This window comes from Stegostoma tigrinum, chromosome 16, assembly GCF_030684315.1.
Source record: "Stegostoma tigrinum isolate sSteTig4 chromosome 16, sSteTig4.hap1, whole genome shotgun sequence".
Taxonomy (NCBI): domain Eukaryota; kingdom Metazoa; phylum Chordata; class Chondrichthyes; order Orectolobiformes; family Stegostomatidae; genus Stegostoma; species Stegostoma tigrinum.
In genome coordinates this window covers 15,711,502-15,737,812 of record NC_081369.1, presented here as the reverse complement: position 1 = coordinate 15,737,812, position 26,311 = coordinate 15,711,502, and the positions used below count along the sequence as shown (strand labels likewise).

Sequence of the window (26,311 nt, the reverse complement as noted above, 5' to 3'; positions counted from 1 at the left end):
TCACATAACATGTCCTTCAGCTGTACTGTTTGGGCGTCTATGTAATGCTGCCTGTGAAAGGGGGTTGTGTGCCGTCACTGCCCATAAAGCATGTCCTGAGATCTTGGGATCGGATGTCCCAGACGGAAATCCAAATGACAAGAAGGAGACCAAAAGAAATAGGAGCAGGTTTAGGCCATTCGGCTCCTCGAGTCTCTTCTGTCATTCAATAGGATGATGGCTTATCTGATATTCCTCACGCCCACTTTCCTGTCTTTTCCCCAAAACCCTTGATTCTCCTAATGATAAAGGTCTCAGATAATGATCAAAAGGTGATAATCTCAGCCTTAAATATATACAGGGACTCTGCCCCCATAACTATTTGTGGCAAGGAGTTCTAAAGAACCACCACCCTCAGAGAAAAAATCCTCCTTATCTCAGTCTGAAATTGGTGCTCCTCTATTCTAAGGCTATGTGTCTGGTCCTATGCTCTCCCGTGAGGGGAAACATCTTCTCAGCACCTACCCTGTCAAGCCCTTAAGAATCTTATATGTTTCAATGAGATCACCTCTCATTCTTCTAAAGTCCGGTTAGTAGAGTCCCAACCTGTTTAGAGTTTGTCTCCAAGATAATCGTTTCATACCAGGGATCATCTTAGTGAAACTTTTCTGAACTGCCTCTAAAAAGATCTTTCCTTAAATAAGGGGACAAAAACTGCACACAGTACTCCAGATGTGGTCTCAACAACACCTTGTACAGTTGCAGTAAAACTTCCCTACTCTTATACACCAACCCCCTTAAAATAAGGGCCAACATTTCATTAGACTTCCTGATTGCGTGCTGCACTTGTGTGCTAGCTTTCTGTGTTTCATGTACAAGGATCTCCAAATGCCCTACAATGTTTTGCCCATTTACTTAACCCATTAATATCTCTCTGTAAACTGTCCATATCCATCTCACAATCTGCCTTTCCAGCTAATTTTGTGTTGTCTGCAAATTTGGCTACCATACATTCACTTCATTCATCCAGGCCATGAATCTGTGTTGTAAAAAGTTACAGTCCCAGCACTGAGCCCTGTGGAACTCCACTGGTCAAGGTTCACCAGCCTGAAAAAGATGCCCTTATCCCCGCTTGCCAGTTTACGCACATTAGCCAATTTTTCATCCATGCTAATATACCACCTCCAACACTGTGGGCTCTAATCTCATAATTTAACCTGTGAATCATTCTGTGGTGATTTGCTGAGAAATTATGCAACAGCAATTGGTATTTAAAAAGGAACTCAGCTGAGTTTTAAAAGGCAGTCTCATGTCCATGCAGTAGTTAGTCTGTATGAAGCACATAATACCACAGGAATTATTAAAATCTAAAGCGAGCTCAGCATTGAATTGGAAAGCAAGCAATTTATCGTGCTTGGTAGTAATTAAGATTGAACTTCTGTCTAAGTTTCACTGAAGTATTGTTTCAGAACATTTTTTAACTTGATAGTGCAATGGGGTGATTGCAGTCCTTTCTATGTTTCTATCCACCATATTATAGACAAAGCCTTACCTTCTTGTCAAGCTTTCTTCCAGCCATGCTGAGGGTGATTACTCTATTATCGGAGATTTCTTGGGCACTTATCTGTAAAGGCGGTGAAGATGCATCAACATTTCATTTGGTAAATTTATTCAATCTGTCTCTATCCACATGTCTCCTGTACGTTAGGTCGCTGACTTTATAATGCTTTAGAATTTACAGCAGCACAAAATCTACTCAGTGAGGAGCCAGCATGGAGTCCAGGTATATAATTCACAAGTTTATTCACTAACTTAGTTGGGTGTTAAGTGGTAAGTCGCGCGCACTCAGATCAGCTGTATAGTGACAAGAATATAGCATATTCTGGTATCTCCAATTTTATTTCTTCCCCGCATAAACTCCAAGTTCCAAATAGTAATTCTATCAGAAACTCAATACAATTGCTCTGGTCAGAATGGTAAACCAGCTTGGTTTATCCCCTTCACCAAGCTGCCATACTTTGTTCATTTTATTTTAACAGTCTATTTTGCTGAAATAGTGGAAGCGTTACAACATGGAACCCATCAGCTGAACCAAATCAGCCTTTCTATCTCTGCATTCACAACACAGTAAAATTCAAACATTCAAAGACACCCAAAATTGACCTCAATGGCCCCTAACCAGACTTTTGAATCACCAATCCCACACTCTGCGAATACTCAATTCTTGACACAAGTTTGTAACTTAAACAAAAGACTTAACAATTTATTAACAATAATACAACTTCAGTAGAGCAAAGTTAAACATAGTAATCTAATTGGTCTATGCTATAAACCTCAAAAACCTTTGCTTTCAGATTACTTAAGTGGTTTGCACAATGCATTGTTCCACAGGTATAAATGATTGCTTCACAGTTGATTTTCAGAAGATTTTGATCAGGGTCACCTTTCCAATTCATTCAGATAAAGGCACTAATATTTATAACTTAGCTGTCTGTTGTGAGCTTCTAAGAACTGCCGATGGGAGGTGAGGTAGTGCGCTTTCAAAACTTTACATTGTAGCACCAACAGGCAGATTCCTTCTCACAGAAAACACAGACCAAAGCCAATTCAAATTCCAATCATAAGACGTAGGAGTGGAAGTAAGGCCATTCGGCCCATCGCGTCCACTCCACCATTTAATCATGGCTGATGGGCATTTCAACTCCACTTCCCTACACTCTCCCCGTAGCCCTTGATTCCTTGTGAGATCAAGAATTAATCAATCTCTGCCTTGAAGACATTTAATGTCCTGGCCTCCATTGCGCTCCATGGCAATGAATTCCACAGGGCCTCCACTCTCTGGCTGAAGAAATGTCTCCTCATTTCCGTTTTAAATTTACTCCCTCTAATTCTAAGGCTGTGCCCACGGGTCCTAGTCTCCCTGCTTAACGGAAACAACTTCCCAGCGTCCACCCTTTCTAAGCCATACATTATCTTGTAAGCTTCTATTAGATCTCCCCTCAACCTTCTAAACTCTAATGAGTACAATCCCAGGATCCCTCAGCCACCATCGTACGTTAAACCTACCATTCCAGGGATCATCTGAGTGAATCTCTGCTGGACACGCTCCAGTGCTAGTATGTCCTTCCTGAGGTGTGGGGCCCAAAGTTGGACACAGTGTTCTAAATGGGGCCTAACTAGAGCTTTATAAAGCCTCAGAAGCACATCACTGCTTTTATATTCCAACCCTCTTGAGATAAACAACAACATTACATTTGCTTTCTTAATCATGGACTCTACCTGCAAGTTAACCTTTAGAGAATCCTGGACCAACACTCCCAGATCCCTTCGTACCTCTGCTTTACGAATTTTCTCACCATTTAGAAAATAGTCCATGCCTGTATTCTTTTTTTTAACCACTCCCTCATAGTCTATCTCATTTATGAGGTCCCAGTTAGCATTCAAAGTATGCCATCTGTTTGAACATAAGGTCTTTTCTGGAGATGATGGAACCAATTTCCAGGTACTGACTTCATTAGTAGCCAACTTCTGTTATCTTTTTTGAACATAATGCTCTTCTCTGATGAAGCAGTATCTGCAGAACCTTTTAATTAGGAACGAACCTGCAATTAATTTTCAGACCTGACCACACAAATAAACAAAAGCTCGTTTGGAAATCACAGAGGGCCAGCCAGCTGGATAACTCTTCATTCAGACTTGAATGTGAGCTTGCTCACTCTCCACAGATGCTGCCTGACTTGCTGCGATTTCTAGCATTTTTTGTTATCAGTACAGATTCCAGCATCTGCATTAATTTACTCCTAAAAAGTTTGATTGGTCTGTTTTCCTTTTAACACAAGCTGTTACCCACATTTCAACAATTATCTTTAGATGAGTGCTCCCAGTTTACAGCTCCAAACCAAAATTGATAAAAGAATGAAATAAAAATGATGAAAAATCAGCGACTCCAGCAAAAGTTAAAATTAAACTTGACTGTACCGTTATTGTTCCTTTTCCAGCAGGTTTCCCATTGGTCAGAGCAAGGGGCCTTGTCATCTTCTTACTTGAAACGATCTGCATCATGAATCAAAATTTTACTTTTGTAACTGAAGTTAGTGAAGATTTGGGAGGATTTGCAATAACTCAAGATTGTACGAAAAGAGAGACCCACCACTCCGAGCGTACATGAAAATTCTCCAAGAAAGTCATGCTCGTAAAGCTGTTTACTGGATTTGTCTTGGTCAAACAAGGCAAACTTCAGTTTCTGCACTTCTTCAAAATGATAGTCTACCACAAATTTCTTGGCAAATACTGGATTTAGGTTGTTCATGGCTGTTTCTGTTCGGCCAATCTGTCACAAGAGACAACAGGAGGAATTTAATTTTATGCAAATGTCCTAACATGGAAACAAATCGCACACTGGGTATTTATTTCCTCATATAGTATACGGAGGTGTAGATGCTGGGTCATATGCTAAGCTTAGGTGATGTATTGTAGAAGCAAGAGATCTGGGATACTGCTCAATCCTTTGAGCTCAGCCTTCCATTAAGATATCACAACGTTTATCTTATGCACAAATCTGTTTAAGAGTGGGGGAGTGAATCGATACAAGAGGCAGGCTCCTCAGCTCTGGTTTTCTCAATGTTTTCTACAGCAGATGTTTTACATGGGACAGCTAAACATCCTCGGCTTATGTCTCCGGGTTCACTTCGATTTTTACTTTGTGCCAGGTGATGTGTTCATTTTTAAAACAATTTATCCTTCTCTCTTTGTGTGGGGCCTAGCACTAATATAAAATGGGGGACAAGAGATAATAGGAACTGCAGGTGCTGGAGAATCCGAGATAACAAGGTGTGGAGCTGGGTGAACACAGCAGGCCAAGCCTGCTCCTAAGATGCTGCTTGGTCTGCTGTGTTCATCCAGCTCCACACTTTGTTATCACTAATATAAAACCCACAGTTTTCTCCCTCCTAGCAACTTGAATGAATATAACAGAGTTTTGAGGGACTTGCAATAAACTGTAAGCCATTGTCTCTCTTCTTCATCTGGTGGTCCATCCCCCAGGTATCTCAAATTTATAGTTTCTATTATTCAAGTTTATGACTTTGTCCTTCCCCAATTATCACAAACTTCTCTAACCCTAATATGCCGTTCCCTCAAACTCTTATCCCAAATCCCGTGCATCTGTTCCTTGCTCTCTCCACCAATGAAAAGTCCACTTTCGTCTGCCTAGGTCATATTCTCTTGAATTACCTTTGCATATCCATTTGGTGTTGCACATTTCCTTAGAGTCATAGAGCTGTACAGCATGGAAACCTTCAGTCCAACTCATACATGCCAACCAGATATCCTAAATTAATCTAGTCCCATTTGCCAGCATTTGGCCCATATCCCTCTTACCCCTTCCTATTCCTATATCCACCTGATGGTTTTCTTCTTTACAACGCTCCTTTGGACCTTTCTCTTTGACCAAGATTTTATTTCAACTCTTCTCTTGTCCTTTGACTAAGTATCACTTTTTTGATTGTAACTCTGTGAAATGCCATGGGCCTTTGTTCTATTTTAAAGAATGCGATGCTGTTCTTCAATAATGAACTCAGATAGACATTCTGCATCAACAAAGAGCTATTTACAACTCAAGGGAACAGAACTCACAGTCTGCAAAGTAATGATTAAAGTGAAAATTTGCAAGTTTGTATCTTTATAGAACTGTTTTATCTCCGACTCTGCACATCATAGAAGATAATTAGCAAAAGAACTACTTCTAAAGAAGTAAAAATTGTCATTTTACTTTAAGGTAACAGTAATCCTAATTACTAACAAACCTAATTCACTGGTTGCATCTTCTTGTTGTTTGGTCTGCATAAGACTGGATATAGACATCAATATCTCTCTCTAACATGACTGATTCTGACTTTCACTCTCAATGGGTTTTTATGAGCCACTCCATTGTGTTAAATTACTACCAGCTTTTTCAAAAAAAAGGTGAGCCTGTGAGCCTAACAAGAGCTCAGCAACAGATCCAGATGTGCTGATTGATACATTATTCATTTTGGAAATGTGGGTAAGAAAATATTAAACTTGCCTGTATCAAGCTTGGGTATTGATTATGAATTTTCCAGATGAACCAAAAACAGGAAATTTAGATCTTCGATAGATTTCTGTATTCAATGCACAAAATTATCACAGGAACTAAACAATTTGGGTCAGAGTGAGAAGCTTGGGAAAATTGGGTGAGGCTTCCAGAAAAGAGCTTCCTACCTTCAAGAGCAAAAACTCCCATTTTCCAAGCAAGTGTGGTGAGAGGCCTATTTGCATGTATTACCATCTCATTATTACCTAATCTCCACTCATAAATATGCAGTTTCTTCATGCTCCCACCCACTGGATAGAAACCAGACATTTACAATTCCCAGCACGGAAGTCAGAGTGGTTATTTGGCACCTTCCACCTTGGATACCTGGCACCATATCACGGGGCATACTCTGGACAGTGATCCAACCATCTACAGACATTGACATCTGACATACACCGGCATTACTGCACCCCCTTGGCACATCATCAATCCACGTACAAGGCAGCTTTGTACTTCAACGCCGCAATTTCAAGTGAGCCAGCAGCTTTCATACAGCAAAGAAAGTTAGCCCAGAGGGGAGGACACAAGTCATGGGCTGGACCAAGCTGCATTTCGGAGCTGCTCGCGCTCACTCATTATGTGCCCACTTTGATGCCCTCAGCATCCCTGCGCTACTCTCCTCCTTCATCCAGAGCTTAGAAACTCACAGTATTTATGTCCTGCCTCAGCCAAATGGCCATTTCTCAAAATCTGAGGAGAAGAGCTGTCAGTCAAATCAAGGGAGACAATTTGTAGTCGAGGGAGGGTGGGGTAGGTGTCTGGGCAGTGTAAATCAAGACCAGCCTCTGATATTTGTACAGGGGCTTAGGGGCAGTCAGTTAGCCAGCCACTCATTTTGGGGGTGTACTGGGGTCACAATCCGATCAGTGGGACCCTACCTCTACAGTCTTGGCAGTGCGCCATAGCTGACCAGATTGGATCCACAGGTTGGCTATCGGTTGGGGCTGTCTGTCCTGAGGTGGTCAAGGCAGGAAACCATTCCTGAGGGTCGTCCCATCAAAAGTCAAGGGGGAGTTATCAGGGACCACTGCTATGGAAGGGGCGAGAGGAGAGACAGTGGATTTGTTTATCAGGTACGATGACTGAACAGATCTCATTCTGCAAGATAAAGTGCAACTTCAAGGTTCGGATAAGACTGGACCTTGGAGTGCTCGAAACTGGAGAGTCGACTGGGAGGTTACCAAAGAGGGAAGCTGCATATTTGGGCATTCACCAAAGGTAAGAGCCTGGGATTCTCTGCTTGAAGAATGGCCACTGTTTCCTTCTCCTGGGCTCTAAATAAAAAGTGCAAAAATGGAGCTGGAAGTGGTTCCTACTATCCATGGAGAGGATGGGCTAAGTGCTTTGTTCTCTCATCGACATAGGACCCTTTAATGAGCAACAGCATTAAACAGACACCCAATACTAAAACCGAAACACACTTGTGAGCACCTCATGCCGTATGTAAACCTTAAGCAATAACCCACGGCGCGCAGGCACTGTTTGCCCCAAGCACTCTTGACCACATGATATAGCACCCGGTATCAGTCTCACTTCCAGCTGAGACTTACTAGCAATGTCCCCTGGAAAAATTCGCTCATTGATGAGGGAACAAGCACCTTCCAAGTTCCTATAGCCTGCACATGCTGTAGGAGCCACTACCATACATCTTAGAGCATAAACCCTTGTGTAGTGGGAAGGATGCCTCAGTTCTGTACATTCAGTGTTGGATCTTCAGCGAAACAGATGTTTTACACACAAGGCTGATGATAAAAAGCGAATGTATATTTACAAATGTGGGGACATTTTTACAATGAAGTGTCGCCCATGCCACCCATGTGCTGTCAGAAGCTTCTCTCTTTCATTCGCACTATATCTATGTGTAGAACTGGGATTCAAGGTTGGGGTGGAAGCTGCCTGCCCTACATTGGAGCCCATTCACATTGGCATTTTAGTTGGGTGACCTCTGGGGTGTTTGCAGCTGAAGGACATGATGAGTGCATCCTGCCCAATGGAACAGGATGTGAACTCCCCCACACCTGAAGGTGGCAAAAAGAGTGCGGATGGAAGGTCCTCCAGGGTATCCTGACGGCAGACTTCCACGGAGCCTAAAAGTGGTTCCTCTTCCCACTGGGTACTTACTGCCGCTGCCCAACCTCCATGTAAAGAGTGAAGCCAGGCTCCCTCAGGCCCTCTCACTTCATCACTGGCGCTGGGCTAATGGCTGGACTGATGATGTACAGTCTGTGTGCTGATCAGGTAGAGTCTGAGACTGCCCAACGTGGCTCACCAGAGCAACCACCAACCCATGCATGGAGGCAGCCAGGCACTGGTGTGCCAACAGGAGCTTGATGCCAACAGTGTTGGTGCAGTTCTGCAACTTTTAGGTCAGCTTGCCCAGTACCTCCCACAATTCCTGTGTCTGAGTGAATTATTCTTAATAGTTCTTAATCACTGACACCTTGGTGTCCAGCCCTGTCTGAGCTGAGCAGGAATCTGGTTATTAACCTACATCCAACTCCACTGTTGTCATTCCATGCCTTTTATATTCCATTGCCTCCATCCCTTTGGATTAGAGCTCCCAAAGGGGTTCAGGTTAGCCTCTTTGAGATAGCAAGAACTGCAGATGCTAGAGTCAGAGATAATAGTGTGGAGCTGGAAGAACACAGCAGGCCAGGCAGCATCAGAGGAGCAGGAGAGTCGATGTTCATTAGATTTCACTTGGACCATCTCCGATACCTCACTACCTCCCTTCCCTTCCTGGACCACTCCATCTCCATCTCTGCTGACTGTCTCAGCAACATCTATTTCAAACTCACCAACTCCCACAGCTACCTGGACTACACCTCCTCTTATCCACCTTTCTGCAAGCATGCAATCCCTTTCTCCTAATTCCTCTGCCAAGATGGAACTTTCCACTCCCAAACATCCCAGATGTCTTTATATTTCAAGGACCGCAACTTCCCCTCTCCAGTGATCAAAAATGCCCTCAATCACATCTCTTGCATTTCCCACATCTCTGCCCTCAAACCCCCTCCCCCCAACAAAATTAAAGACAGAATCCCTACAGCGCTTACATACCACCCCACTAACCTCTGCATCCAGTGTATCATTCTCTGCTACATCCACCACCTACAATCCAACCCCACAATCAAAAATATATTTCCCTCCCCACCCCCATCTGCCTTTCATAGGGCCCCACCCTCTCCGCGACTCCCTCATTAGCTCCGCACTCCTCACTAACCCCACCACCTCCGGCACCTTTCCCCTGCAATTGCAGTAAGTGTTACATGTCCCCTTATACCCCGCCCTCACTTCCATCCAAAGTCCAAAGTAGTCTTTCCATATCCGACAGGGCTTCACTTGTACACCCTCCAACCTGGTCTATTGTACCCGTTGCTCCCAATGTGGCCTTCTCTACATCGACGAGACCAAGTGCAGACTCAACGACCGTTTTGTGGAGCATTTGCACTCTGTACGCTATCATCAACACCACTTTCTGGTTGCTAACCATTTTAACTCCACTTCCCACTCCCTTGGTGACATGTCCATCCTGGGCCTCCTCCAGTGTCACAGCGACACCTCACACAAGCTGGAGGAGCAACACCTCATATTCCGCCTCGGGAGCCCACGGCCCAATAGCCTGAACTGCCTACCTGCACTCACCTACCATCATCCCACTTACCTGCCCCAGCCCCACCCCTGCTCTCTCTCTTTCCCAGCTCCCTTCCCCCTCCCCAGTTTTGATGCCGGGTCCAGACCTGAAACATCAACTTTCCTGCTCCTCTAATGCTGCCTGGCCTGCTGTGTTCCTCCAGCTCCACACTGGTTACTGTCTTCTCCTTCTTTGTGTGAGACTGACACTTCATCAGCAACGGAATCAAGGCTTATGGGGATAAAGACAGGGAAAATGAATGATCAGATCTTTAAGTGTCTATTTCTTGCCTTGGTCATTTCATCTCTTTCTACACTTCACCATTTACTGCCATGTTTCCCAGCCAATATCTTTCAAAAAGAAACCATGTTAATTCAAGAAACATTTTTATTAATAGATTGAGGCAGTCTGAAGTTACATGCTTTACCTCAATGGCAAAACAATTGCTCTCCTACCTCTGACCATTTTCCGTCGATATCCACGAACACTACGCAGAATGGATCAGATTTAGATGTGACATCCCTGTCTAAGAGATTCTGGCCAGACACAGAGAGCTCCACCTTACAGACACAGCACTGGGCCGAGCCAGCGAGTGCTGCAGGATCTGAGGTTAGTGTGTACGCCATGTAGCTGTTTCAGTGCAGTCCGACCTGTGGGTTTGAGAGAGAAGGAAAATATCACTTCTAGGTAAGTCACCTTGTATGAGGCCAACAGTAGCCACATAGAGAAAACAAAACTAGAACCATCATCCGCAGACACCGAACACCTGAAAGCAGATTATTGAAATCAATTTTAATTAAAATCAAACTTTGACAGTGCTCCCTACAATAAAATAATGGCATCAAATACTATAGATTGTGTTAAAAGCAGGTATGACATGTGCACAATAAAAATGCGAATACCTAAAATGGCTGGCAAGGTGCATATATTGTTTAACAGAAGCTAAACATGTCTTACATGCTCATCTAATAAATCTCCCTCAAATAATAGCACTGCACTGAGAATGATGCATATCTGATATAGAAACGAAAATTGCTGGAGAAATGCAGCAGATCTGGGAGCATCTGTGGTGAGAGAAACAGAGGGAACGTTTCAAATCCGAGAGGACTATTCTTCAGAACACAAAGAAGGTCATCCCAGATTCAAAATGTAACTGTTACTCTCTCCATAGATGCCAACAGAACTGCTGGATTTCTCCAACACCTTCTGTTTTATCTGTTTTTTTATTTGGATACTCTTCCAGCTGCAAGTTCCCCTCCGAGCGCTCACCATCCTGACTTGGAAATATATATATCCAGTGACACCAAAATAATGGTTAAAACTCCTGGAATTCCCTTGCCATTCAAGAAGGCAATTAAGAACCACATTCTCAAGGGCAACTGGGGAATGGGCAATAAATGCTGTTCCAACCAGCAGTACCCACATCCCATGAATAAATTTTTAAAGAAAATTCTGCATCTTGAGGGTTTATTTACATTCTTGATCTCAAATTCGGCTGTTCTCAAATGGAATCCCACTTTTCTATCAGTTAATAAAGTTGCTTCCAAAAACTTGCTTTCTTTTAGTTTGTCTATTACTTAAGAAGTCCATGAACCTAAGGCTTCAATACTTGCTCTTTAGACTTAATGATGCTCTTCCACCATTTTCTGCTCAGGTGCAATTCAAAGTAACAAGATGTAGAACTGGATGAACACAGCAAGCCAGGCAGCATCAGAGGAGCAGGAAAGCTAATCTTTCAGGCCTGGAAACTTCTTCAGAAATGGGGGAGGGGAAAGGGGCTCTGAAATAAACAGAGAGAGGGGGAGGCGATGATAGAAGGTGGATAAAAGAGCAGATAAGTGGAGAGAAGACGGACAGGTCAAGAAGGCGAGGATGAAGCCAGTAAAGGTGAGTGTAGGTAGGGAGTGGGGGTGGGGCTTTTCCTCTCCACCTATCTGCTCCTTTATCCACCTTCCCCTCCCCCATTTCTGAAGTAGGGTCCAGATCCAAAATAGTATCAGAGATAATGGGAACTGCAGATGCTGGAGAATTCCAAGATAATAAAATGTGAGGCTGGATGAACACAGCAGGCCAAGCAGCATCTCAGGAGCACAAAAGCTGACGTTTCGGGCCTAGACCCTTCATCAGCCTCTCTGATGAAGGGTCTAGGCCCGAAACGTCAGCTTTTGTGCTCCTGAGATGCTGCTTGGCCTGCTGTGTTCATCCAGCCTCACATTTTATTATCCAGATCCAAAATGTCAGCTTTCCTGCTCCACTGCTGCTGCCTAGCCATTCTTCAACATTCATCCGGCTCTACGCCTTGTTATCTCAGTCTCCACAACTGGCAGCTCCTACTATCTCCAATTCAATGTAAACTTCCTTCTCAAGCCCCTTGTAATCCAATTTCCATCAAAAATCGTATTTCTTTTTAGTTGATACTATCTTCACTGCTCCTCTGACATTCGTCTTCTAACTCCCAGTTATCATCAATATTAAAATTGTAACTCATTGCTGTGTCATTGGTTGAACAAACTCTGTCTCAGGACTTCCTAACTGCATATTACAATTTACATACTTGTGAAAGCTTAAGCAGGTTGTCTGCTGAAAATGAGTCAGCCACACATCAACCATAGAATCCCCACAGTGTGGAAGCAGGCCATTTGGCCCAATGGGTCTGCACCGACTCTCTGAAGAGCATCCCAGCTAGGGCTACCCCCCTACCCTATCCCCACATCCCTGCCTTCCCCATGGGGAATCCACCCAACTGACATATCCCTGGACAGTACAAGGCAACATTTTGCAATGGCCAATCCACCTAAACTGTACATCTTTGAGCTGTGGGAGCAAACCCATACAGACACAGAGAGTATGTGCAAACTCCACATAGGTTATCTGACACCAGAATTGAACCTGGGTCCTTAGCACTGTGGGGCAGCAGTGCTAACCACTGAACTATCTTGCCACTCCAACAGCATGCATTAATATGAGTCTCAGTTCAGCTGTCCTAACTGCAGAAATGTTTGTTACGTAAGTACAGAAATCATGAAGTGCATTCAGAACACATCCACCTTCAGTAATTGGGTTGCTACACTTAATGAAGAAAGGAAATACTCTTGTTGGTGTTCTGGGTCATGAGGCAGTGAAAATAGACAAGCTAAAAGTAGGGGACCTTTTGGGACAACTTGACCTCAATATAGTTCATTATTAAAATAAAGGGTATTTAATTTAAAATTTTAGCATGGGTTAAAATGGAATATATAAATGATCAATTTTAACGGCAGACCAAAAACAGGCAGTATTAATACAGGAAATGGAAAGCTTGCATGGCTCAATGCATTCCTGTAAGGAAAAAGGAAATGGGAGCAATCCATAGATGAATAGGAAGATTAAATTTGGACATGTATTTAATGTGATGATGTTTGTGCTTTCAGAGCTTTGACTTTTGTTTTAGATGGACCTCACTGAAAAAAAACCAGAAAAGGGAAACTAAGATTGTAACCAAGATTAGAAACCATAACTTCTGAGGAGATTGAAACTACATGAAAATCGAAAGTGCATTACAGGCAGGCTAAAGAAAACAGAGGGCCAATCTAGAAGCTGAGAATACGCAATTACTCAGCTGCTGTAGCTGTTTTTGTTGTTTGAAGATGGTACTGGTGAATCAATGCCTTCTAGGCCAAGTTGAGAACGTTTTGCAGATGCGGACCACCTTTGCTTTAAACTGGGCCCGTGGAAACTCAGGTTGGACATGGTTTGCTGTCGAGGAGTCAGAGTGAGGAGCTGAAATTATTTGTGAGGGAGGCTGAATTTGGAAGACTTTTTGTGACCGAATTTGACCACCTTCATTTTAAGTAAACTGTTCAGCCAATTCACAAGTTTTGTCTTGGTTGTGTCTTCTTTTTGATGTGTAATTTAGTTCATAATTGACTAATTCATGTTTATTTTCTGGTATTGAGAGTATAAGACTACTTAAGGCAATGCTAATTGTTTGCTTTGTTTGAATCCTTTATACTAAAAATTCTTCTGTTTTAAACCTTTTGTGGCATCATTCTTTTAATAATTAACTGGGATATTGGATTCTCTCCTTTTAGAAAGAAAATTACTGGTCTGTACTAAGATTGCAACAAGAACTGACGTGAAGAAAGTAACAAAAAATATTGGAAAGGCTACAAAGTGTTATGAGAGAATATTTACAAAATGTAGGTTACTGGTGACTTAATGGCGCTCCTAAGGAAATAACGGAGCGAAGTTTTGAGATGGGAGAGTTGGCAAAATAAATTATTCAAATTAAAAAGACCTTTAAAAACATCATATCAGTACTAATGGGAACTGCAGATTCTGGAGAATTCCAAGATAACAAAATGTGAGGCTGGATGAACACAGCAGGCCAAGCAGCATCTCAGGAGCACGCAGTCTGTTTGCAGCCACAGGGTTCTATCTGGCTTCAAGTTGAGCTTGGATCTGAAGACCACTTATTTCCACGTCTTTTCTACTTCAACCCCTCTGCCCCAGAATCCCTCATTCATGATTTTGTCATCTCCAAACTCAACCAATTCAACACAGCCCATCCTCCCATCTGGGATCATGCTGAATTCTGTCATCAGATCCTATCCCCTGACATATTCCGCTCTCACACAATCAACACCTCCTCTCCTGATTTACAACACTTTAAACACTTAAAATTCTCAAATAAGTTGAAATTCTTTCTTGACATTGTCCCCACCTGCCTCTAATCTCCCACTCCCCTCACGGAACTTCCAACTTGAAACAATACTCTTTTAATGTTTAGAGTTCTGAGGAAGGGTCACTCGACCCGAAACACTGACTCTGATTTCTCTCCAGAGATGCCGAATTTTTCCAGCAATTTCTGTTTTTGTTTCTCTTTACCTTTTCTTTGTTGTGGAAAGCCTCGAATGGGGTAGTCAATTTAAGATTGCTGCATGCTACACTGTGCCCCTTGAAAGGGAAGGTGATTGTACCGAATGGGTTTGCTATGCTGGATAGTATTTATAGATTTCTGAACAATCACACTGCTTAGAGGGAACAATTATCTTCAGCTTTGGCCTATTGTGCATTCCTTTCTTCTTTATCCCCACTGTTGCCATTCAACTGCTTAGGCCACATGACCTGGAATTCTGTGCCTAAATTTACTAGCTCCTCTTTTCCATTTCACTAAATACCTACTTCTTTGGCTAAGTTCTTGATTACACCTGTTAGGGTCTTCTTCATTAACTTACCATCTTTTCATTAGTCTTTTGTGAAGAGCCCATTGGCCAAATTTATACATTAAAGAAAACAGAAATGCAAAGACTTCGTTACTGCTGTCGTTGTCCAGATATATAATGCTAGGACCAGACATGTCCTGGAAGGGACTAAGGGAAAAAAATTTTACAGGATTCTGCTACAATTTTCCAAACCTCTAAGAAGGCAGACACTGCCAGAGGGCAGCACCTCTCTTCAAAACAAGAGATAGGAATAAACCAGATCATGACTTCTTGAGCTTTGATAAATATGCAAGATGAAGAAATTACTAAACACCAGAAATATTAATTATTAGAGTAATTCACCATGAATTTCTGATATCCTAACTGTGATTAATCAAATTTACAATACCATTCAGAGATGCAGCAGAATCCAAAGTGAAGGATGTGGTTCAAGTCTGTTAAAACACAATAGTAAAAGTGCTCCATCAATAGAGTTATGACCAAGAAAATGGTGTTGAAGGAGATGTAGACAGACATATTGAAAGGCAGGAGGATGTATTATTGGTTCATTTTGGGTCTTGTTTGCCAAATGCAATGAATTGGATTTAGAGGTTGAAGGAACAATATTTGTCATCGACACCAAACTTAGGGACATGGCAGACTTTGATGGAAATGATGATTGCAATTAACAGGATCCAGAAGTATGTAAAGGCTTTCAAGAGGACAATGGAAAATGCATGGAGATCAGGTTTGAAAAACATGAAATGTGGAATGATGTATTTGGAAGCAAAAATAATGGATCGAACTACACACTAATTATCAACTCAATATTGTACAAAGAGTATGAAAGCAAAATGAAGATGGCTAGTGTAAATTGAGAACAATGTGATCAGGCTTGAAGTGTCACTAACAGAGACAGAGGAAGTTTGGTTTTCTTTCGTGAAGCCAAGGTTAAAATTGCCCGAATAAGATGAACATGAGCGTTTCTAGGCTGGTTGGTAAAATGTCACAAGATGACACAATTTTAAGCTAAGAATAAGGAATTAACGGTGAGTTTGGGAACTTCTTGTTTAAGAAAATGACATAGGATGTGAAATTCTTTGCTGTAAACTGTTGCCAAAACGGATTTTGCAAGGTAATTTGTTATGTGAGAAAACAACAATATTAAGAGAGATGTGGGGCAAGCACAGAGAGAAAGAGAGAAGAGAGAGACACAGAGAGAGAAATACAGAGAGAGAGAGAGAGAGAGAGAGAGGTCGTTAGAATGAGAATTAGAGTTTATTGTACAAGGATGCAACTATTCAGTGAAAAGTGTACAAAGTAGCCATTCCTGGCACCATCTTGGGTACAAAGCTACCTTGGTAGAAAAAAAGAGTTTAAAGAAATATGAGCTTAATGTTGAATTTATTTGTGTCCTTCACCTCTATAATAGAATCAAAGAATGGTTATAGCACAGGAAGCAGCCAGTCACGTCTTGCGAGTACTCTGAGGAAACCATTCGCCAAGTGCCATTGCCACAACTTCTCACTGTAGCCCTGTACATTCTTCCTTTTCAGAGAGTAATCCAAGTTCCCCTTGAATGATTCGATCAAACCTGCCTTCACCAAATTCTCAGACAGTGAATTCCAAATCCCACCCACTCACAGTGGAAAATCTTTTCCTCTAGTGTCCATTGCTTCTTTTACCAATTATGTTAAATCTATGTGTTCATGTTCTTGATCCTTCTGCCAATGGCAATATTTGCTCCATCTAACCAGATCCCTCATAATTTTGAACATTTGCTTTTAAGTCTCCTCAGTACCTTGTTTTCTCCAAGGGCAACCACCTTAAATTCTCCAATTCACCCACGTTCCTCATCCCTGGAAATGTACTCATGAAACTTTCCTTCACTCTCTCAAATGGCTTTGCATCTTTCCTAGAACGTGGTGACCAGAACTGGACGAAATACTCCCAGTTGATATATTTATTCACCTGCAAATTAGACTTCCCATGTGCCGATTCCACAGCAACACTCAAAATACTAATCACATGTCACTGGGGAAGCACACTAAAAATTAATCCTTTGTACCTTTACAAAAATTAAACCTTTAGTGAAGACTCCAGTGGAAAAAAAAAGTTTGCATAAACCCCAAATTTAACTTTCTTTAAGACCCAGGTTGACACAAAGAATTGATTTGCATTCTGTTCTTATTAAGAAGTATTACTTATTACAGAGGATTAGACCGGTTACAGGTAAAGTTACTAATTGATTAAATATAACTCTATTAATTAACCCTTAATAGGAAAGCATTTCAATAGTTGTGTGCAGTTTTCGTGTCCTGGTTGGAGGAAGGACATTTTTGCTACTCAAGGAGTCCAGCGAATGTTCACTGGACTGATTCCTGGGATGGCAGGTCTGACATATGAAGAAAGCTTGGATGGACTGGGTTTATACTCACTGGATTTTAGAAGAATAAGGCAGGGTCTCACAGAAACATATAAAATCCTGATGGAATTGGATAGGCTAGACGAGGAAAGAATGTTCCCAATGTTGAGGACACTAGAACTAGGGATCACAATCTTAGAATAAGGGGCAAGCCACTCAAGACTGAAATGAGGAAGAATTTCTTCACTCAGATAGTTGTGAACCTGTGGAATTCTCTACCACAGAAAGCTGTTGGGACCAGTTTGTTAGATATGTTCAGGAGGGGGGCTGACGTGGTCCTTGCGGCTAAAAGGATCAAGGGGTATGGAGAGAAAGTTGGGAGTGGGATACTGAAATTGCATGATCAGCCATGATCATACTAAATGCTGGTCCAGGCTTGAAGGGCCAAATGCACCTATCTTCTATATTTCTATCCCTGATTACAGGGTCCGTTGAGATGGTCCTTTTGACTTGTTGGGATGCGTTGTTCCTTCATTCCCTTTCTCCAGATGCTTTTATTTGCTTGTGGTAGGTAGTTCACACTTCTAAAGTTTCTGGCTTACTGTTTAAGAGCCAACTACTTACAGAAAACTAAACTGGCCTAAGGTGGTTCTTACTGCAGAGAAAGAGAGTCTATTCTTCTCCAGAGGTCCAATAGTTCCTGCCAAAACATTCACAACCTCGAAGTGTTCGGCTATAACTGAGTCAGTCACATTATTGTTGCCCAACAGAAGGCCTTTGTCATTGGTAACTGGTGCCTAGTACACTGACCAACCAGTTACTTGCTGCTAACCAAAGCTCCATTTGTACACTTCCAATCGCTCCTGCTCATCTGCAAACAAGGCTTCCGCTATTACTTTAACAAGCATCTGTGTAACCATAACTTACAATGAGAATCAAGCTACTTGCAGCAAACCTGCCAACCTTCCTTGGCTTTTAAAATATCTCTTTTCCCATTCCATTCCACAATTAAGAATACCGAAGAATATAAAGATGCAGTCAACATAATAGACGAGTGTGGTGAGTGAATTCACACTCATGAAAATGGAGAAGAATCTCAGGGAATCTTTTCCGTGGGAGCAACCAATTGCAGAAAGGTGCCCCCCAGCACCTATCTCCCATAAGGGGGAGTCAGAATCTGTGAGGAACCGCTCTTTCAATCACAGATTCAATCCCTAATGCTGCAGTCTCAGCCCCACCGATTACAAATTCACACCCCTCCCCCCACTAAACTTTTGCTGTTCTTGCAGAGATAGAAACCACAAATGGAGGAGCAGCAAGGGCAAGAGGAAGGGGATCTGGAAGATTGAAGAGGTTACTCTGGCTGATTCCAGAGCCACCCTGCAGCAATGATTCAGGAGGCCGGAGCTATAGCTATACAGCAAGGCATGTATCCATCAGGGCCAGGCTTGAGGAGACAAAGCAACACTCCAAGTCTACATGTTGGTTCATCCATTAACTATTGGGTGGGTACCACAGTTATTACGTATTGTTTAACTCCATCTGGCGCTGGCTACATTGACTGAAGTTTATAACCGCTCAAGATATTCAAAGTGCTGAGATGAGAGGGCACACAGAAGGAATTTCTGTAAAGTGGAAAGCAATCAGGATAGCTGAGGACTTAATTTTTAAATTATATATGGAAGCACAGAATATAAAGCAATCTGCAAACTGTTTCACTAGATGACATCCCACATTCACTTTTTATAATTTACAAGTTACGTCTGTTTCCTAATCAGCAGAGATAAATCAATATTAATCTGACATGAAATTTTACATAAGAAATGGACTTAGCTCTTTGTTTTGGTGAATGCATTCGGACATATGTATCATGTGAGATTGGCTTGTTTAAAATTGACAAAAAAAAATCTTACTTTTAGATTCCAAATGGAAATTTAATCATGTATACACGTATTTACGTAATCTGGTATTTGTGTAACCTTAACTACTCTAAAGAAGAAATCCTTAAAAAAGAAGCCACGTCCAAAAAGCAATGTTACTACATGACTGCATCATCCAAGAACGGAGTTAGTGAGAATGAAAACAGAGCCCCTGATAATCACAATGCAGCCTTCAAGAAAATTGAATTGTTTTCTTCCCTGGTGCGCAGCAGAGGCAAATATGTTATCGGTTCCCACAACTCTTCCAATGCCAATCTTGAGTTGGAACTAAATACAAGTAAACCTTACATTTCCTCTTGTTTCTAGAAAAACATCCAGGCTTGGAATTTCTGCTTAATTGTACTCAAATCTCCCTGAAATTAGCAATAACCAGTGCAAAATATTATGGAGGATCAGGAACAAACTAAGTTTCCACAATCTACTTTTAAATTCATGCCAGTCCACGATGCTGACCATGTCCTCAGGAAGAATCCTAGAATCCCAATAGCATGGAAACAGGCCATTCAATCGATCAATTTTCTAACCCTTTGAAGAACATCCCATTCAATCCTTGTAATCATGTATTTCCTGTGGCCAATCCACCTAACCTGCACATCTTTAGACTGTGGAAGGAAACCCTGGGAGAATGTGCAAACTCCACACAAGCAGTTGTCTGAGGGTGGGACTGAGCCTGGGTCCCTAGCACTGTGAGGCAGCAATGCCGACCACTGAGACATCTTACCACTCCATGAATTGGCCACCATTAAGAGTTTTCCCTCATTATGCTCATTCGTAGACATTTCAGAAGACTCCAAAAATTTTAAGTGTAATTATTATACAGGAGGGCAGGACTAAGTACACTTAAAAATGAAAACATTTTTCAAATTTGCTAAGGAACCGTAATGGTACACCGAAATGAGAAATAAAGGCACATTCACTAACTTATAAATTGAGTTACTGAGAGGTGATGGTTGACACAAAAGCTTTTACTTTGTACCATAAACCCATTGTTGTATTAATCATACTGTATCAACTTACCACCCTTAAATATAGCAAGAAACAATTTTAAAAAGGAATGTTGCTTTAAAATAGGTTTTAACATGTTGCTTATTGGGCTAGTGTATTTTAGATTTTGCCTTTGGTAATATGCAAATAAGTACATATCGCAACATGGAGAGAGAACAACAAAGTATGCACAATTTTGATCAGAATTGCTGATTGCGTCTGAAGTGAAAACTTTTGAGACAACTTTTTCTTTCATCCTCCTAACATTCTCCACCAGCCCTCAACATCCACAGCTCATAGGATGCAAGAGATTAAGCCAACACTTCATATCCAATGATTTAAGCTGTGATTTATTCACACTTCAACACACTGTGCCCATGTAGCACCCCTTCCCAGATGTTTACCTTGCTCCAGGGTAAATGTTCACGGCACTGAGATCGCTTCTTTAGCTTCACGATGTGTTACTTCTGTCCAGCAAAAACATTTATCCTATCATGAGTTCCATTTTATTGACTTAATGCATTAGGGCACAGTTCTGCCTGAAAAAAAACTCTTCGATCTCCAGAAGTCATGAAGCAAAGTGACCAATCCACAGATGACATTTGGCCAAATGTGCCAATCATGAACAAATGTCTAATGCTGTTGGTGATCGTTTAATCTTGTCATCACTCAGATATTTCTCCAACGATTTCTGAGTTAAACTCATCAACACAGCCGTAATAGCTCTGGCCCTCTAGCTCAGCTAATGAAGACCATATCTAAGATTCAGTGAGGAAAATGTATTGAGGTTAAGCTTGTCTTCCACTGGTTCTGTTCTGGTAATCCAAGTGAAATAATTACTGATGACTCATTTGTAACTGTCAGGAATTTAACATAACCTGTATCATGCTTTTCACTAATTTGCAATGTGATTGTATCATTAAAAAAATTCTCATTGGACACAAATCTTTAATGTCACTCTTTCCTGAGCGCTGCATTCCAAAGTCTTTTGATAGTAAGGTACTCAAAACAATGCACAAGATTCTAATGTCAAAAAGGGACCAATAGAGTGACTGTTTGTCCATTTTTCAAAATGGCTTTATGGATTATAAGCATAGCTAGCTTGATTAGCATTTGTTGTCCCTCACTGGAGGTGGTAGTGATGGTGAACTATCTTCTTAGCCGCTGGCAGTCCATGTGCTGAAGGGGCACCCAGGGTGTTGACAGAGTGTCAGGATTTTGGCTCAGTGACAGTGAAGGAACCAATATATTTCCAAGTCAGGATGATGCAGGGCTTTGAACAAAGTCGTATTTGGTGGTGTGCCCACATATCTACTCCCCTTGTTCCAGGAGGTAGAGACTGTAGGTTTCAAAGATGCTTGTGGAGGAGCTGTGGTGAGTTGACACAGTGCATCTTGTAAATGGCACATACTACTGCCACAGTGTTTCAATCCTGGAGGACAAATATACTGAAAGATGGTGGGATGTGTTGCCAATGCTTGGCTGGCATTGTCCAGGCTGTGTCTTGGATGGTGTCAAGATTCTTGAGTATTGTTGGAATTGAACTCCTCCAGGCAAGAGAGGAGTATTCCACTTCATTCATTCCCTGTGCCTTGTAGATAGTGACAGGCTTTGAGAAATTAGGAGGTGAGCTATTGCCTTAGAATTCCATACATCGGACTTCCTCTTGTAGCCACAGCAATCATCCAACAAGATCCAGTTCTGTTTCTAGTCAATGGTAAGCACCAGGATATTGAAAATGGTAATGAACATCAAAGGGAGATGATTAGATTTTCTTTTGTTGGCGATGGTCATTCACAGAACCCTAGAGTCATGCAGTGTTAATTGCCACCTGTCAGCTTAAGACTGGAGATTGCCCAGGTCTAACTGCATATGAACATGGACTACTTCAGTATCTGAAGAGTCACAAATGATGCTGAAAATGTTACAATCATCTCAGGCCATTCCTACCTCTGACCTTATGATGGAGGGAAGGTCATTGATGAAGCAAGTGAAGATGGTTGCGCCTAGGACGCTACCCTGAGGAACTCCTGCAGAGATGTCCTGGAGCGGAGATGAATGACCTCCGACAACTACAATCAACTTGTGTGCTAGGTATGACTCTAATCAATGGAGAGATTTCCTTCATTTCCCATGGACTTTAATTCTGTTAAGGTTCCTTGACACCCAATATTGTCTTAATATCAAGGGCAGTCATTCTCCCCTCACTTCTGGAGTTTAGCCTTGTCCATGTTTGGATCAAGACTGTAATGAGGTCAGATGTTGATTGGCTCTAGCACAGCCCAAAAAGAGCATTGTGAGTAGATGTTTTTCTTCACTTGCGAGGTGTAGGAGTCATTCCTGTGCTCCTCATAGTTTCTCATGAGAGGATGGTGGGGAGCTGCCTTCTCCAACTGCTGAAATCCATTTGATGAGGGTGCAACCAAAATCCATAAGGGATCCTGCCGATTTGTGATGACTAAATCCCATTTGATGACATTGTTGACAATTTCTTCCATAACTTTGCTGATGATCAAGGGGAGACTGATGGACTGTTAGTGATATTTTCTTTTGTGTACAAGACATTTCTGGGTAGATACCAGTGTCGAGGGTGTTCTGCAACAGCTTGGCTAGGGGTGCAGCAAATTCTAAAGCTACACATCTTCAGTACAATTGCTGGAATGTTGTCAGGATTCATAGACATTGCAGTATTCAGCTATTTATTATTAACAAATAGAGTGAATCAAATTGGCTGACTGGCATTTGCAGTGTTGGGGACCTCAAGAGAACCCAATTTGGATCATCTTGTCTGAGATGCTTGCAAATATTTCCACCTTTTCGTTTGTACTGATGTGCTGTGATTCCCCCTTCTTTGAGAATAGGGACGTTTGTGGAACCTTCTCCTCCAGCAGGACTACACAGCTTGATCCATCGATTGTGCAATCATTTCGCCTTGTTTATTGCTCGTTGAGATGTTCAGCATACAAGTAAATCCTGTGTTGTAGTGTCTCTAGGTTGAGACCTCATTTTTTGCGCTGACTGGTGATGTTGCTGACACGCCGTCCTGCATTTTCCTCTTAACCAGGGTTGATCTCCTGTCTTGATGGCAGTGATAATGATAGAGTGGGGAATGTGTAGGGCCCTGAGGTTACAGAGTACATTTCTGCCATTGATGATGGCCCACAGCACCTCATGGAGGTCCAGCTTTGAGCTGCTAGATCTGTTCAAAAGTGCCACATTCACCACTTAAGACAGTTGAGGGTACTCTCAACGTGAAGTGGGACCTTGTGCAAGGCAATCATTTTGGAGACAAATACATGTGTGATAGGTAAATAAACAAACAACAAAGAAAATTACAGAACAGGAACAGGCCCTTCGGCCCTCCAAGCCTGCGCCGATCGAGATCCTCTGTCTAACCTGTCATCTATTTTCTAAGGGTCTGAGTCCATTCGCTCCCTGCCCATCCATGTACCTGTACAGATACATCTTAAAAGACGCTGACGTGTCTACGTCTACCACCTCCGCTGGCAATGCGTTCCAGGCACCCACCACCCTCTGTGTAAAGAACTTTCCACGCATATCTCCCTTAAACTTTCCTCCTCTCACTTTGAACTCATGACCCCTAGTAATTGAATCCCCCACTCTGGGAAAAAGCTTCTTGCTATCCACCCTGTCCACACCCCTCATGATTTTGTGGACCTCAATCAGCTCCCCCTCAATCACCATCTTTCTAATGAAAATAATCCTAATTTACTCAACCTCTCTTCATAGCTAGCACCCTCCATACCAGGCAACATCCTGGTGAACCTCCTCTGCACCTTCTCCTAAGCATCCACATCCTTTTGGTAATGTGGCGACCAGAACTGTACACAGTACTCTAAATGTGGCCGAACCAAAGTCTTATACAACTGTAACATGACCTGCCAACTCTGGTACTCAATCTGTGAGGATGAGGCCAACTAGGATTTCCAACCACCACATGCCCACTCGAGCAGTTATGTCCTTTAGACTTCAGCTCATTCAGCCACTGGTGATACTACTGAGCCACTCTTGGTGATGAGCATTGAGGTACCCTCCCCCACCAAGAGTTCATTGTGAGCTCTTGCCAGCCTCAGTACGCCCTCCAAGTATGTTTAATATAGAGGTCTGACCATCAGCCAAGGGAAAAGGAGAGGGTGCTGTTGGCAGTAATCAGCAGGAGATTTCCTCGCCCATGTTTGATCTATTGCCATGAGACTGCATGAGATCTAACAGCAAAATGGTGCAACTCCCTCGCAACAATGTACCGTTCTATCACCATCTATGGTGGATCTATTCTGTTAGCGAGCAAGACATAGGGCTGGTGGTGTCTGGGTCATTGCTAGGTATGTATCATTGAGAATGTCCATGTTAGACAATTGTTTTTCTAGACTGTTGGATAGGACTCCAATTTTAGCATTAGACCTCACATGTTAGTAAAGAAGAACTTTGTCACATCAATATTGTGATGTTTGCTGTTTATTGTTTCTCGTGTCTAGGTCAACACTGGGTGGCCCGTCAAGGTCCTTGAAAATTTTATGTGCTTCAATAAAGGTCTACTCTCATTCTTTAAAACTCCAAAGAATATAAGCTTGACCTATTCAATCACTCCTCAGAATAAAATCCCTCCATACCTGAGATAAACTGAGGGAACCTTTGATGGATTGCCTCCAATGCCAAATATTTCAAGTAAACTAAGTTTTCCAGTTGTGGGCTGACTAGTGCATTGTATAGTTTTAGCTAGACTTCCCTACTGTCATGTCCCATTCTATTTGAAATAAAGGCCAACAATCCATTTTCCTTCCCTATTATCAGCTGAACTTGGATGTTAGGTTTTTGTAATTCATGGACAAGGACACCCAAATTCGTCTGCACTTCAGCTCTCCCTATTTAAATACTATTCACCTGTTCTGTTCCTCCTGCCAGCATGCACAGCCTCACACTTTCCCGCAGTATACGAGAGTTACAGTTCCACAAATGACCTGTGTATTGTGCTGGATGCTATGCCTTTAGTGAATGCAGTGAATATTCCCTGGATATATGCTGAGCAGGGAGATCACATTTGTCCTTCAACATGCAGTACTGATTTAATAACAGATCAGTCACTTTTGGAACTCAGTGATCAGCTAATGGCCTGAGCATGTATTCAGCATCAGGGAGGATCTTCCTGAAGAAAATTCAGCCTGCTTGTTGATTTCTTCTGGCTGATTTGACACGTGTTTTCTGCTTACTAATGTAATCTAAAGTCCGCAGGGCGTGGTGTGGCATGTCCTGACGGGCCTTTAGTGGAGTTTGAGCTAAACTACAAGCCAGTTATTGCCTGAAAGATCCCCTCCCCCAAACCAAAGCACTCAATAGGACTTGGAGAATGAAGAGAACTCAAGCAGATTACAACATGGAGGATGAAGGAGGACACCTCTGAGGAAAGGACCATATACACACAAGATATCCATCAAGTTCTGATGTGGAACTTGAACCCAGAGGAAGGCGCATTGTCCAATGCACTACATGATGAACAACGTTAGTGTTGGAACTGATGGCTAGGCCAACATTTATTGCACATCCCTAATTACCTAGAGGGTAGTTAAGAATCAACCGCATTGCTGTGGGTCAGGAGTCACATGTAGGCAGGACACGGCAAGAATGGCAGTTTCCCTTCCTAAAGGGCACTTCTGTTTAATTACTGGTTTCCTTCTTTATCGAGTTGAGAGTGACTTGCTACGTACAGGGTTACAGCATAATGCTCAGGTATAAGTCTGGACACGCTGTGTGCAGCTGGTTGGTTTTTTCCGACAATCGACAATGGATTCATAGTCATCATAGGGCTGTTAATCCCAGATTCACTATCTGCCGCGGTGGGACTTGAACCTGGATCCCAGAGCATGACCTGAATCTCTGGTTTTACAGTCCAATGATAATACTACTTGGTTGTCACCTCCCTGACGCCAGCCTCCTGCCTGCACGTCAAATAGATGAGAGGCAGGTTAACTACAGGTTGCCGCTCTCACATGCTTTTGGGAGTTATAATTTATCCCTCAATAATTTATATTCTATTGTTTTCATTTCAGAAAACTGATACATTTGGTTATGGGGATAGTAGGAACTGCAGATGCT

The 26,311-nt window shown here is 42.2% G+C and overlaps 1 protein-coding gene across 2 annotated transcripts in view; it reads right to left on the bottom strand.

Moving 5' to 3' along the window:
- Positions 1 to 26,311, bottom strand: part of cpne2 (copine II) — a 220,764-nt gene that overhangs the window by 177,887 nt on the left and 16,566 nt on the right. The window contains exons 2-5 of one of the 2 annotated variants that reach the window (XM_048546529.2): positions 10,184 to 10,378; positions 4,130 to 4,309; positions 3,958 to 4,032; positions 1,532 to 1,603 (exon numbers count right to left, since the gene is read on the bottom strand). In XM_048546529.2, coding sequence (XP_048402486.1) covers positions 1,532 to 1,603; positions 3,958 to 4,032; positions 4,130 to 4,309; positions 10,184 to 10,354 — 498 coding nt within the window. In that variant the 5' untranslated portion in view covers positions 10,355 to 10,378. The remainder of the gene's footprint in view (positions 1 to 1,531; positions 1,604 to 3,957; positions 4,033 to 4,129; positions 4,310 to 10,183; positions 10,379 to 26,311) is intronic. The other variant, XM_059651546.1, reaches the window with a different exon arrangement.